At 45.2% G+C, this 14,955-nt stretch overlaps 1 protein-coding gene across 3 annotated transcripts in view; it reads right to left on the bottom strand.

The window, feature by feature from the left end:
* SLC24A3 (solute carrier family 24 member 3) overlaps positions 1–14,955 on the bottom strand; it is a 481,958-nt gene that overhangs the window by 36,223 nt on the left and 430,780 nt on the right. For all 3 annotated transcript variants that reach the window (XM_072799866.1, XM_072799867.1, XM_072799868.1), the window contains 4 exons: positions 8,875–8,928; positions 4,305–4,438; positions 2,334–2,494; positions 1,285–1,555 (listed from right to left, as the gene is read on the bottom strand). In XM_072799866.1, the coding sequence (XP_072655967.1) occupies positions 1,285–1,555; positions 2,334–2,494; positions 4,305–4,438; positions 8,875–8,928 (620 nt within the window). The remainder of the gene's footprint in view (positions 1–1,284; positions 1,556–2,333; positions 2,495–4,304; positions 4,439–8,874; positions 8,929–14,955) is intronic.

Raw genomic sequence — 14,955 nt, forward strand, 5'->3', positions numbered from 1 at the left:
AAAATGTTTTGTTGTCCTGGTTCATAGGGAAGAAGGTCACCAAGAAAAGGAGTCAAAGATGGCAAAATGGATAAAGAGCCAGCATGCTTTTTTTTTTTTTTTTTCTATCAAGATAAGCTGCTAACAAGTAATGATTTAACTCTGGCTGGGTGGCTTGGGAATTTGGGGTATAGGATCCGAGGGAATATTCTCTAGTTAGTTTTGAGATCTGAGGGGCCCTGAGGGGACACGGGAACAGTTCTGGTCCTAGTTTCACTTGCTAATCCCTGCACGACAGAAAGGCCTGACATCTGAAATTAACACAGAACTCTGACACTCCACATCCACATCCTATCATTAAATGGCTTTTGAAGTGGGTCAAGCAATCCTTTCCCAGAATTCACAGTTCTCCTATAATTTTAAACTCCTGGAGAAGTCATACACATTAATTAAGCCTCTTACACTTGACCAGGGTGCTCTTTCCTGAAACAGTTGGATGCTTCTGGACAGTGTAGTAAATAGGTAGAATTATTTGGGCTTGGTCCACCTGTTCCACTAAAGGGTGGGCTGGGGAGACAAGGTCTCTGGAATGGCCAACTCATTGTTGGGTAGCAGTCAAGGGAGGACACTGCTTTGGTGGCTGGGGTCCTGAATGCTACACATGTCTTGAGCCTCCCCTTCAAGATACCAGGGAACATTCCCTTGGCCAGCATCACTGTGTGAGATTTAGCTGGGGCCAGGATGCTTTTTGCCCAGGTCTGTATCTCCTGTGGTGTCTGTCTTAGAAACAAGCAGGTCATGGGAGAGAAGAAACCTGAATGGGGATAAGGGGCACGAAGTGAGCAAAAGAACAAAGGCCAACTGGGAAGTCTGCATGTTTCCCCCAGGCTGGCCTTGGCTGGTCAGCTCCCCCAGCCAAATGTAATGGGATGGGTGAAGGTGGATGAAGCACCTCTTCCCTTGAGCACCAAGCTGCCTTCCCAACATAGGTCACGTGCATTTCCTCCTTAGCACCAAAAGTTCCCACGGAACAGCTAAGAGAGGGTCTTCCTTCACAAAGGGCCAACAAATTATAAATTTGGTCAAAGGGCCCACATTTCAACCAGTGATCATTTGTTCCCATCTTGTTCATCTTTGGATCCTCTAAAACAGAGTTTTGCCCACTGTAGAAGTTAATATAATATAAATATTACCATATTCATATATAGTTCTCTGAATTGTCAAAAAGATCACCAAAATCAAGGACACCTACTCAGTGGCCTCAAAACAGCTCCCAACCCCAGCCTAGAACATAGGACCTCTTACAGGGGAGGTCGAATGGCGTGTATGGTCCTTCATCATCATCCTCATCCTCCTCTTCCTCTTCGTCATTCTCATTGTTCTCATTGTCCTCATTCTCATTCTCTGTCTCATTACCAGCCTCGGCAACAACATCATCCCTCCGAGTCCCATTCACTCCTCTGTCTGGGGCACTGCTGGGCCCTGTCCCGTTCTCCACAGTGTGCTTAATTGGGATTTTGATGGCCACCTCAGATTCTCCATTGGCGTAGGCCCTACTGTTTATCAGTCTTTGTCTCTGGAAAGAGAAAGGCACATTCTTAACACGGTCAGAGGTACTGGAGATGCTTACACTTAGAACACTGGCTAGTGGGATCTTTTTCAGGCATCTGATAAGAAGATGCTTCCAGGAGATTCTGCAGTGAAGTCTTTAGGGATTCCTCAAAGTGAGAAGAACTCAGACAACCTCCTTCTGGGAGGGAGGATTAACTTTTCATGACCCACTGGAACTTGCAAATCCCTTTAGAGGAAATTTCCTACGTATGCAGTTTAGATACACCTTTCTTTCCTACCAGTGTTCTTGATTCCCTGTGTGCTGCAGTATTATCTTTGTTCTCTGGACTGTAGGCATCCCTCGGTCAATACGTGAGAAAGTCACACAAATGTGTCTGGGCTAGTGTATCAATAAGGCTGCCACTCCAGAAAAAGGGATACACAGTAAAATTCAGGTCCAAGATGAAATTACTTTAAAGTAAGGCAACCTTGATTCACCAATTACCTCTGTGCAAGTTCATATCAGAGGGCTTTACCCAAATGAAAGATGAAAAGAAAAAGGTAGGTAGAAGGAAATAGAGTTTTTCTATATACCTGGGAGCCTGATCACGTCTGTTGACATATCGAGGGAAGAACAAGAACAAGGATGCACAGCTGGCCCCATGAGCAAAGATTCTGGGAAATAGCTAAGGGATGTTAAATATTGAGTTTGGTATTTCTGTTCTCAGACCAAGAAACTTTTCCCCCTTCCCAAAGTCTCCCACTCCTATACAGTGGCAAATAGAGTGTGCTTTTCCAGGTACCTCATTGATCAACATGCGGCTGGCCATGGAGAGTCGGGTCTTGGGGGGAAAGTGGCTGGTGATCATTATTCGAAGTCCAGCCTCAGAGAAAGAAAGCTGGTGAGGGTAGGCTGACAGCAGCTCGTCTACCATAATCACTGATGCTTTGCGGTGGAAATTGGCTAGAGAAATTAAAAACATGAAATAAAGATAACATTGAGGCTAGGAGCAGAAAAGAGACATTTAGCTTTCTCTCCCTTAGCCTCTCCCTCCTTCCCACCTATTCATTTATGATTCCATCCACCCACACATCTACCTGTCTATCCTTCCTTCCATCCACCCAATCATCCATCCATCCATCCATCCATCCATCCATCCATCCATCCATCCATCCAAGGAGGTTTGTAGTGAGCAACATATGGAAAATAGTCAAACTCTTCTTTCCATGAGGCTCATTGATAGCTCTTTTGAAATGACTTGAAACAATTAAGTGTCATTCACTGGCATGGTAAGAATGAGTGATAACCTAAGCGAATTCCTTTGTCTCCTTAAAGGATTTTTTCCCCATTCCCCAGACCTGTGGCACAGGAAACACCCCAAAAATCTTTAGTAATCCTCTATGCCTTTCAAATGTCAACAATGTTCAATGTTCTGAGCTGTTAAAAGCTGCAAGTGGAGGGCTTTGTGGGGGAACGTGTACATTGTCATAGCCCAGCCTATGAGCAAGGCTGACAAAGGGGTGGGTAGGTGAGCTGGCCACATTACAGAGGCCCAAGGTCCAGAGCAGCCCAAATTGTTACACAACATTTGCTGGCAGGCCTGATCAAAACGTTTCAGCAAGGGCCAGGCCTCCTCTCTACGAATGTGCAACATGAGCATGCAGCTCACAGGTCCCTGGCCACACACTCTCCTGGTCGTCACTCTGGTTTTCCAAGCTGCTAAAGCATGAAATGATCTCTGGAAACACTGACTAATATGAGGTAGCTTTTCTCAGTTCCCTAAGAGTATTCTTTTTATGGTTATAAACTGTCCAGAAGAGAACAGAATAAGTGAAATCCATATGTGGGATGGCACTGAATACTCATCTTTTTGCTAAACATAACTAGAAAAGTGTATCAAATAATTGATTTCCAAATTCTAGTAATTACCCACAGATTTCAAACTCAGACATATACTTTGAAAATAACCTATACATTTTCTAATTTCTTTTTTGTTTTTTCCTGCAGAGCAACCATATGAGACCAAGAAGATATAAATCCACACATTTTTGGAGAAAGTTAAAAAAAAATTGAATGAAAGCCAAACACATTCTAAGGCTGATAAATGATAACTTTCTGTGTTCCTCTAAGAATGAATATTATTTATTAGCGAACACTATCTTAGTTCTGTTAGTTTATCAACTGCTTAATGAGAATCTATTGAAAATAATTACCTTGGAAAAAAAAAAAGGAGGGAGTGGTAACTTTCTAACATTATTTTATAGCTTGGAAACTGAGGTAATGTAGCCTGAAAGTAAATGTGGATATAAAAATGTACTAACAACAACTATCATTAATTGGGTATTTGACATATTTTATCTCCTTTATTCATTACAAAAATTATCCTCATTTTGCAGAAGAGAAAATTGAAGCTCAGAGAGGTTAAGTTAACTTGCTTCATGGTCACACAGCCAAAATGTGACAGAGTCAATACCTCAAGATCCCTGGTCTTTTCTCCTATACCATCATGTCCTAATTGCCCCGTGTCACTGCCAGCAAATGTTTTGCCCAAGAACTTCCACAAAGCTTTCCCAGGCAGCTCATCACCAGGTATGACTGCCCCAGGATGTCGCCAAAGGGAGACTGGGAGGCCCGTGAGCTCCTCTCCTTCGGTCTCCTCTGGGGCAGGTGGCATCCCACCAAGCCAGCCTCAGCACCCCAGGGGTGGCCGTGACAGTGGGTGCCAGGCAGCCTCCCGGAGCTCCCTCCTGGGACCCAGGCTGTCTGAGTTTACCTTTCTTGAGTAGCACCACAGTCGCATCACAATTACTGCTGTCGTCAATTTCAGCATTGTTGGCCAAACCGTTGACCATGTTCCCAGTGCCTTTCGTCCTCCTTTCGAAGCACTGATGGATGCAAGCGTTATATCTGAACAAAGTAATGAGCAGAAGAGTCCATCAGTGTTTGCTGTTCCCCCATCTCCTAGCCCTCACCCACTGTGCCCTGTGGCTCTCAGTTTAGGAACACTGTGGGGGACTCTGTGCCTCAAGTTATAATTATTATTATCCTGTCCTCCCATTTCCCCACAGAAAAATGCAGTCTGTCCTAGTTTCTGATTTATGTTAAGTGAAAATAAAACCAACAGCACATAAGTAAGTAGAGACACACTGCCTTCTTTGCAACTTTTCTAGGTGAGCAGAGAAACCCTGGGATTGAGTTCCCTTGCTTGAAGTCCATGCATGGAAGGGCCGTGATGAGACTTAGCAGGATGGGCAAGGTCTCCCTTCTCTCGGCCACGTCTCCAGGACCTTTGCTGTCAGGGATGTGCTGGGTGGGAGAAGGAGCAGGCATTACATCCATGCTGCTACCCAGTGCATCACAGTCTGTGTGCTACAGGCTGGCTGGCACTCTGGGTCTGTCGGTGCTTGGCTTTCTAAGATCAGAGGTTGGGGTCCTATGAATCTCTGTTTAAGTGTTGGGCCATAATTCCAGGTTCGGTGGGCTGTTGGCTTTCAGAGACCATTCTGGGCTATGATTAATTTGGAGTGCGATAATGTGTGGTGTTATGTGAAAGGTGAGTCCTTTTAGAGATGTAGACAGAGTTTTATAGATGAATTGGGATGCTGTCTGGGGCTTCATATCATGTGGAGGGAAGGAAACGGTGTGGGCTGTGGCTATTAGGGCTGATGGACGAGCATGGGAGGTTGTCATACTGATATGTTGGCTTTTGAAAATATTCAAATTCTGGGGCAGCCTTGGTGGCCCAGCGGTTTAGCGCTGCCTTCAGCCCAGGACATGATCCTGGAGACCCCGGGATCGAGTCCCATGTTGGGCTCCCTTCATGGAGCCTGCTTCTCCCTCTGCCTGTGTCTCTGCCTCTCTCTCTCTCTCTCTCTCTCTCTCTCTCTTTGTGTTTCTCATGAATAAATAAATAAAATCTTAAAAAAAGAGAAAATATTCAAATTCTTAATTAAAAGGTCTCCCCACTTTCTAGACTAAAGAATGTCTTGCCCACTGATAGAGCTATGGGGGAGAGGCAGTATTTCTGTCATCTTGACTCAGAATCCATTTCCCCACAGAGATACCAACTTGCACAGGGCTTTGCTTTGAAAGCACAACTGCGTGTTACACATCTATTTGGATTTGGATAACAAGGTATTATTATATGAACTTTCTTGAAATCAGATATTGGCTAATGACTCAACTATACTGTCACATTTCATGCTTACAAACAACCTTTGCTGGAGGTGTTATGAACCCTGTTTTGTAAGAGAGGAAACAGAGATTCAAAATGGCTAAATTACTTGGCCCAGGTCTTACTGCTAGCAAGTGGTGGAGTGTGAAGCTGTGACCAGGCAGGGCTGAATGTGAATCTCTTGACCTCAACCACCAGAATGGTGGTCTGGGGACCACCTGGGGACCAAATCCCAAAGAAGAGACCCAGATGTACAGAAATCAATCCTCACCAAGGCCAGGTATGCCTCATGCTCCCTTAAGATTTCCATCTACTTGGCCAAACTGACATTGCTCTTTTGACCTTCAGACAGAATGTTTAAAGTCATCCACCCAGGAGGCAGCTGACAACTCTAATATATGCTGTTTTTAACTGCTGCTATTCAGTTTTAAATTTTTTAATTGAATGTTTTCAATTTTGTGCTTGCACCCTGAAGCTATTTTATTGTGGAGCATGCAATTTTATAAATCAGATTTTATAAAACCCCATGATTAAAGCCTCTGATTGAGGACAGGGATGGCTAAAGAGCAGAGATTTCAATTTAGAACTTGGAACCAGAATGTATGCAGAAAATTCTGTGAGCACAGTAGCTGCCATTCCCTGTTTTATTTGTATCCTGCTGGTTTGAACAGCTGGAAGGCTGGTAAAGTTGAGGCATCAGCAGAAACACACCTCATTAGCTTTCACACTGGGCATAGCTTGGGGGAGAGGAAAGAAATTGTTCACTGTGTTATCTTAATGTCCACACGTCCTGCCAGCAACCCCTGGGTTTTATAATGGCCTGATAGAGGGGTGCAGTGGTCACTAGATGCACACTAGCAAAGTACCTCAACTTTCCTTCTCTTTAGACCAGTTCTTGTGTAAGCCCTCCTTATTCTGTGAAACCTTCAGTGAATGCACTATGGGACATGCTATCATCTAAATTCAGATTCAAAACCGAAGATCAATGTTGGGCATAATAGCAGACACTCTGTCAATTCTTCTGGAATAATTGATTCACCTTTTCAAAGCAGAAGAAAAGGACTCTTGACTCTTTGGGAATGCAAATTCAGGGCTTCAAAAAGTAAAAAACAAAAAACAAAAAAAAAAGGGTGAAATAATCAAATTTAAAACACACTGAAAGACGATGTGTGTATTGTTGAGACCTCCCCATATGGCACTGGTTCCCTTAATGGTTTTGCTATTTGAGACAAAGGGGAGCAAGATGCCTTCAAAGGTTTTCCCTTTGGAATCTAGAAACTCTGAAAGGCCTTTGAGCCAATTCTGGTTTTCATGGGAGCCCATCAATGGGTATTTTTAAATGGAAGATGTTAGGGGTAAATAACGTGATTTCTCCATCAGTTTTCCCATTGTAACCCCACACTAGTACTTCAGAAATACCCTCTTCCAATAACAAGACCCAGATATCAGGTGTGAACACTGACCACTGGATAGCTCCTGAGGTGAGAGCTGGATGCCATATTGGGTGGACTGGCGGCAGACTGCTTATAGCCCACCAAGGATGTCACATAGGCCAGCTCCTACCTTTACTGTCCAGGTAATGTTTGCCAATGGCCACACTGATTTCTCAAGACAGGTCTCTCAGTGTCTCAGGTCTTAGTGGCCAGAATTAGTTTTTGTCAGACTTTAACAGCAAAGACAATCTGATATGTCACATTCCAGACCACTACCTGACATGTCCAAATTGGCAATTTCTGATCACATTGTACTTTCTTGCCCCCTGAGAAGGGAGTCACAAATGCTGGGCAAAGGATGGGTTAATTTAGAATGAAAGGAACAGTTCCCATGGGGTCCAGCAGCTGCAGCATGAAATGTCTCTGCATTATTTATGAGCTCCTCACCTCAATGGTACTTGGTACAAAGATGAACCAGCAGGTTCCCAGGCATGGTGCTTACATTTTGCCTTAGAGTGTGGGAAACACCAACAATATAACTCTTGATACAAATAGTAAGCTCCCCATACTTCAGGGGGGAAAAGAACATATGAAGTGGTGGTTTTAAAATATACCAGCAAATTCTTTGACATTTCTCCCTCCAAATAGTTAAGCAGATCCCTTGATAATGGGCTAGACTTATTCTTCTAATAAACAGAATATGTCAGAAATGGGACGCCTGGGTGGCTCAGCAGTTCAGCGCCTGCCTTTGGCCTAGGGTGTGATTCTGGAGTCCCAGGGTCATGTCCCGGGATCAAGTCCCATATCGGGCTCCTTGCATGCAGCCTGCTTCTCCCTCTGCCTGTGTCTCTGCCTCTCTCTCTCTCTCTGTGTCTCTCATGAATAAATAAATAAAATCTTAAAAAAAAGAATATGGCAGAAATGATGATTTGTGACTTGTGAGACCAGATTATAAAAGGTACTGAGGGTCCTTCTTGCTCTCTCTCTCTCTTGGCTCACCTGCTTCCGTGCTGTGGAGACACTCAACCAACCTAAGGAGAGGCCCATTTGCTGAGGAACTTAGGGCTTCAGCCAACTGCCAGCATCAGCTCACCAACAGGACAAGTGGCTCATTTTGCAGCCCCAGTTAAGTAGATGACAGCCACCTTGACCAACCTCTTAAGTACAATCTTGAGGAAGACCCTGAGCTAGAACTCTCTGGCTAAGTGCTCCTGGATGCCTAACTTGGAAGCTGTAAGAAGATAACTCATGCTCGTAGTTTTAAAACATTGCATTTTGGGGTCATTTGTTACATAGTGGTGGATGATGAATATGATACGAATAATGGAAGTCTGTAGAGATTCCATCCTTGGTTTTAGACACCTCTTAATTAGCTCTGGTCCCATCTTCGTCACCCTATATAGAAGCATAACTTAGTGAGTTTTACCTCCTTTCTTGTTATGAAAGAGAGTGAAAACAGCCAAAAGCTCAGTTGCCAGGTATTAAAGAGGGTACAGGATTTAGAGAGATGTCTCAAATTAAACACAGCTTGCATCACATGTGGGTTGGAAGGGGCTTTGCTATTGCAACTAATCAGAGCCACAGTGATTCACAGCAGGTTGCGGAGGGAACCAATGAGTCTATGATCATCTGCACCGAAAACCTACCCTGCCCCCGTTCCTCTTTCCACATTATCTCGTGGTGTTCAATGTAGGAAAGAGTTTTGGAAAAGAAAACCAACAAGGCATTTTACTTACTTCATGATGACAATATAGATGAGATACATCAGCACGAGGACTAAAGACTCCCACCTGCGTAAAACCAAGAACGGCTAGTTAAGAAAGTCACCACAGGCAGATGTGCAACACACCAGACTATTTCTAAAAATCCACGGGATGTGAAGGGCAGGCAAGCAGGGCAAGGAGGAGGTACGTGTGCCGACCACGTACACAAATACTTCCTGGTTCGTAGACATTTTCTACCTTGCACACAGCTTTCCATGGGCTTTCTTTTCCTTCTCTACCTAAAAGGATCTTCTGTTATTCACTCACCCAAAAGAGTTCTGTGAGAGTACAAGTCTCCCATAATATTGCTGAATATAGGCCTGTCTTTATAAATCTGTCCACAGTTTAATCATTCACGAACAGTATTCGGATATATTTACAAAGGGCAAACTAGAGGAATTGACAGGGGTGACCGAAGGATTGCTGGATAGGAGTAACAAGGCATACAGAGAGAGAGAGAGGGAGGGGAAGGGATGGGGGGGCAGGGGGATAGAGGAGAGAGAAGGAGAGAGAAAAGGGAAGGGGAAGGGGGAGCACGGAAGGTACCAGCAGTAAGGATAAGAACGGACAAGTGGGAAATAGTCAAGAGAAAGAAAGAAAAAAGTAATGAAATCAAGGTACTGGACTGTACCTTGAACTTCTGATAATTTGAATACTTCTATTTTCTTCATTTGAGTAACTTTCAGTTTCGAAACCAGGGAATTTGATTTCTAGGTTCCCCTTTTAGCTGTAAAATTGGGGAGTAATTCTGGTTTCGAGAAAAGTTTACTGCACAACGGCCTATGAAGAAATTCTAGGTTATGTCTCCCCTTCCTGGTTCTTCTTTTTTCTTTCTCAAGTTGCATGTCTAAAAACGGACCCTTGGGAAATACGTGGTCAAATGTACAAAGGCTGCACACAGGGGTTTGCTGCAGCCGTGTTTATGGCCGTGAAGTGTTGGAGAGCAGGAGACAGTTGTCAGAGGAGGCTGGGTCTACATGTTACAGTAAGTCCGTCCACACAGTGGGCTCCTGTGCATCAGTTCAGTCACTATGCAAACTGTGTGCATGTATCTGGGATAGAAAGTGCTCTTGCCACTACTCAGAGAAGAAATCAGGGGGTGCAAATCTCTCGCCCTCCACGTTTTTCAGCTTCTCTGAGCAAACCATCTCAAGCGCTGCATGCACTGCCCTGCAGCACCTCCCAGTCACTCACAAATTCCTCGAGTCTAGCATCCACTGCCATCCGTGCCCTGACACACTGGTCTGGGGCACCAGTGACCCCAGGCGTGGCTGACTGCCTGCCCTCCTGCATGCCACACTCTGTCCTGACTTCTGAGACTTGCACTGCTGGTTTCCCTCCTGTCATCCCCCTAACTTCTCTTCTCCTTCCCTCTGCCTCCTCCACTTCCTCAGGTGAGCCTCTAAATACAGGACGTTCTTCTCTTTTTGCCTACACGTCCTCCCTAGGTGATGTCATCTAGTCCCGCTGTAATTGCGGGCCGAACACACCCCGCCGGCATCCTGGCACCGGGGCTTCTCTCCACCCTCAACGGGGCCTCTCCACGTGGAGGCGAAACGCACGTCAGAACAAAGTCAGAACAGAATTCGGAATTCCTACTTCCTGGCTTCAGGCTCTGCCGTCCCAGTCAACTGCACACTCCGCGCCTGGTCAAGCTCCCAATCTAGAAGCTCCAAATCTTTACCCTGCCCCACATCCCTCAGAACCGTAGGTCCAAATATTTCCTGAATGGTTTGTTTCTGCCCTTGTCGTGGCTACCTGCTGGTCCACCTAGACTGCAACTCCTGACCTAGTTTTCCATGAGGCTACAGGATCATATCATTCTTCTGTTTCAAGCTCTTCAACTGCTTTCCAACATACTTGAGATGAAAAAACAGAAAATGTCCCCTTTCTGTAAAACCCAGTTCTTTGGCTTCTTCAAATTGTCATGCCCCTTCTGAGTCCCGTCACACTAGCTTCCCTTCATTTGCACACGCCAGAAGCTCCTTCCTTCTCCTCCGGGCCTTTGCACTTACTGTTCCTTCTGCCAAGAATACTCTTCCCTTCACTCCTTGGCTGACCCCTTTTATCCTGCAAATGCTGGCTCAAATGCCACCTCCTCCAAGAAGTCTTCCCCGTCTACTCCTCCTTCACTTTCTATCACATGACCCTGCATATGCTCTTTTAATCCACTGGCCAGTCTGTGATTACCTTGTTTATTTATTTTTCATTGCTTGTTAGTGCCTGTTTCCAGCAGTCACTAGACACCACTCCTCATACCTGACCCCTGCCTCAGCTATCTGGTTTCTTGTTTCCCAGAAACTTAGAGCGGACCCCGTGACAGCAGATTCCCCTTCCCTCCCTGGCTGCCCACTATCCCCTCTCCCCACGCAGAGCAGCCCTCAGTTCATCTGTGCAGGCTGAGACTTCCTTTAAAATCAATTTTCAGTTGCAAAACACCTCCTGAATATGGTCCTTGTTGAAACCAGTGTATATGTGGCATAAAGTTAATTGGGAAAAATGAAGTTTATTCACAGCATTCATTTTGAAGGAAGAAATACTCGAGATCTGAAGGGATGACATGTAACCGTGGATGCATTTTAGTAGGCTCAGTGAGAAGTCGCTAGGAAACAGATCCACACCAGTGAAATAGTCCAGCACTTTGTAAACAAAGGTAGATGTATACCCTCTAATCCCTTTAAACTTTGTTTTTTTTCCTCTCAAAATAAGCCCTTTCATTGCAATGTTCAAGTAAAGTTCTCTTCTGTTGTGTTTTGGGGGTGCTGTGAGATGGGGGTTCCCTGCTTCTGCCAACATTTCAGCTTTCCTTGGTTGGTGCCCAGACACGGGGCTCACCCAGTGCTTCCTCTGCATGAAATACACCAGGCTCTGTGAGCCTCAGCACTAGCCACCTGCTGTCCTCTCTGCTTTGGGGCCTGTTTAGTCTTGGTTTAATGCTCTTCAAAGTCTCAGGGTCCCCATCCCTGGCCCTGCTGTATCTCCCAAAGCCCCATGATTACATATCAACCATCTGCCTCTGCTGTAGTCCCAGAGAGCCCCAAGTTTGGGGCCGAGTTTGATTTTGTGTTCTATATCTGGTTCTAGAACAGAGCCTGGCACGCAGGAGGTGTTTAGGAAGCAGCGGTGAAAGTCCACAGCAGACCTCTAAAGTCACACAGCTCTTGTCCCCCTCTGTTCCCCCAGGGACATATCTCCATCTGCCTCTCCTGACCACAGCCTATCTACTGTCCTCCGAGGACCTGGCCTTGTGGCATGATCTCAGTTTGGTCTTTCCCTTCCCGCAAACCTATGTTTTGAACCACTTTCAGTTGGCCCCGGTTCTCTTGCCAAAGACTGTTCTTTTCTATTTGGGAGGCTTCTTTCTTGGTCCTCTCTGTGCTCACCCAGAAGGCATGGCTCTGCTTTCCTAACTGTGGTCCAGGACAGTGAATGCTGGTCCCAGGTGCTTTACACCCACCTCTTCCAAAGTTACAGCTAGAGGCTCAAAAAAAAGAGACAAGAACATCAACCTAGATCCTTTTGTTTTCTTGTCAGGCCTTCAGACTCACTGAAGACATAGTCCATATTCCTTCTGGCAATATTCTGGGTCTTGCTGCGCTGTCATTATGGATTCAGCCTGAACGTTCATCCTAACCAGTGGATCTCTGATGTTTTCTATTTTAAATGTCTTTGGGGGTAGTCATCTAACTGAAAGGCACCAAACATATATTCCCCTGCATCTTGCTTGCTAATAGAAGCCTATGAGGTTGAGACAGCAAATAAGGACTGCTGGATCTGAAGGAAGATGGGCCACCCCTGGGATCAATAATAAGAGTTGGAGTGCTATCCTGCCTGGCCATTGGTCAAGGCCGACTCGGTTGCTTCCTCCTTTTTGCCTTCAAAACAAACTTGGTCCCTGGGACCCCAGTAGCCCTCCCAGACTGTGAGGGAGAGGCTAAGAAAAGCTCGGAGCCATTGTGCCATCAATAGCTGGGGTACTTGTTATGTAAAAAAAAAAAAAAAAAAAAAAAAAAAAGCCGTTGTTTCTTTAATCCACTAGAGCTGGTTTTCTGGTTTTAAAAGCCTTCTAGGGATCCCTGGGTGGCGCAGCGGTTTAGCGCCTGCCTTTGGCCCAGGGTGCGATCCTGGAGACCCGGGATCAAATCCCACATCGGGCTCCTGGTACATGGAGCCTGCTTCTCCCTCTGCCTGTGTCTCTGCCCCTCTCTCTCTCTTTGTGTGTGACTATCATAAAAAAAAAAAAAGATTTAAAAGCCTTCTGCCTGCCCCTTTCTTGGCTGCTTGTGACCCGCTGCAGGATGCTGTTCAGGGGGCACCTGGGGGGCTCAGTCGGTTAAGCATCTGCCTTTGGCTCAGGTGATGATCCAGGGTCCTGAGATCGAGTCCTATGTCAGGTTCTCTGCTCATGGAGAGCCTGCTTCTCCCTTTCCTCCCTGCTCGTGCTCTCTTGCTCTCTCTCTCTCTCTCTCTCTCTCATAAATGAAATCTTAAAAAAAAAAAAAAAAAGAATGCTAGAATGCTGATTCAGGTATGGTAAAGGCATCCAAGCTGTGTTTGATGGGGAACACTTGCCCCTGCAAATTTTACTCAACAAGACTCCTTTCGTTCCACAGAGTACTCTTGTTTCAAAAGAAACACTACTGAAATTCGTTTCCTTTTGAGGATGTGCAATGAATTGGGTTACCTCCCCTGAAATCACTAGGACCTGATGGAATGTTCTACAGCAAGGAATGGAACTCACTATTTAAGGTATTCCTGGGTCTAACTACACAGGTCGAAGAATCTGGCATTAAAGAGAAAAGCAGAGAAGTCAGCTCCCAGACACATCCTTTCAGCAAAACAAATGCTTGTGGTTGGCCGGGTATGAAAAATACCCAGTCTCCTTATTCATGTGGGAGTCTCAGAATCTGAGCCCTTGAGTGCAGGCCTGGGGTTCGAATCTTGTCACGTCTACAGGAGATTTGACCTTTGGAATGCAGAGAAAATGGTCCCTTCCTTTCTTGCTCCATACCATCTGAAATATCCTAAAAGACATTTTGAGGGTAAGGACTGAAATAGGCCTGCTTTCATCAGCAAAGCCAGGAAGGTGTGGAAAAGACAGCCCTCTCCAAGAAAAACCAACAGTAAACCACCCATAAATATCCTTTCTTAAGATTTTTCTGCACCAAAACGGCAGAAACGTTTCTGAGATCAACTGTGATCATAACTTGTCTTTATGGCAGCATTGTTAGCTAAGAGCAGCAGCACTGAGCAACATTTAAGCACCTACTGTTTGCTGAGGCAGAGCTGTGGTTGTGCTAAATGTGCCGTCGGTCTGAGTGAGAATATTTTTGCAAGTTTTCTTGTGCTGCACTTAATCCCAAAGGACATGGGGTGGGGGTGGGGGGTAGTGTCACCACTCCACTTGGTGATGACCACGTCCAGGCAGATCCCACGAAGGGGTTTTCCGTGACCTCTGACCCGAGGTGCTCCCAGACATTTTAGTCTCTTTTAACCTGCTGGTCACAGCTCAAGCAGACCCTCTTATTTTTTATGGGTTGATATAAAGATTCTGTGTCTTAAAGCGAGTTCTCCTAGCCATGTCCTCCTTGGCCCTCCTGGACAGAGGAGAGATCGGCAAAAGCATACTTAATACTTCGGCACGGTGAATAACATTTACCATCAATGGGGCAAATTCCTCTACCATGCCGAAATTCTGAAAATCAGAGATTCTAAAACAAAGAGCTGGCATTCCAGCAAAGAACTAGAGCTCATTGTGTCAAAGGCTCATTCTTAGCTTTAAATAATACCATGGTGGTAAGAAGTAGCAAGAATGCACAACACTCCAGTCTCTATTTCCATTCCAAACACATTTGACTTGCTCAAAACCCACCCTGAAAAATGGGGATTTGGATACTTGGTCTAAATGCAAATGACCCCATCCATGTAATTTGGTTAAAGTTTTGTAACTATCAAAAAAAAAAAATCACTGATTTTTCAGAGGTTTAAGATCATCTGGAATGTCAGGCAGAACTTTAATGGGTTAAAAATAATGGAAGTGCCTCCATCTCTGGT

Source organism: Canis lupus, chromosome 26, assembly GCF_048164855.1.
Source record: "Canis lupus baileyi chromosome 26, mCanLup2.hap1, whole genome shotgun sequence".
Lineage (NCBI taxonomy): Eukaryota > Metazoa > Chordata > Mammalia > Carnivora > Canidae > Canis > Canis lupus.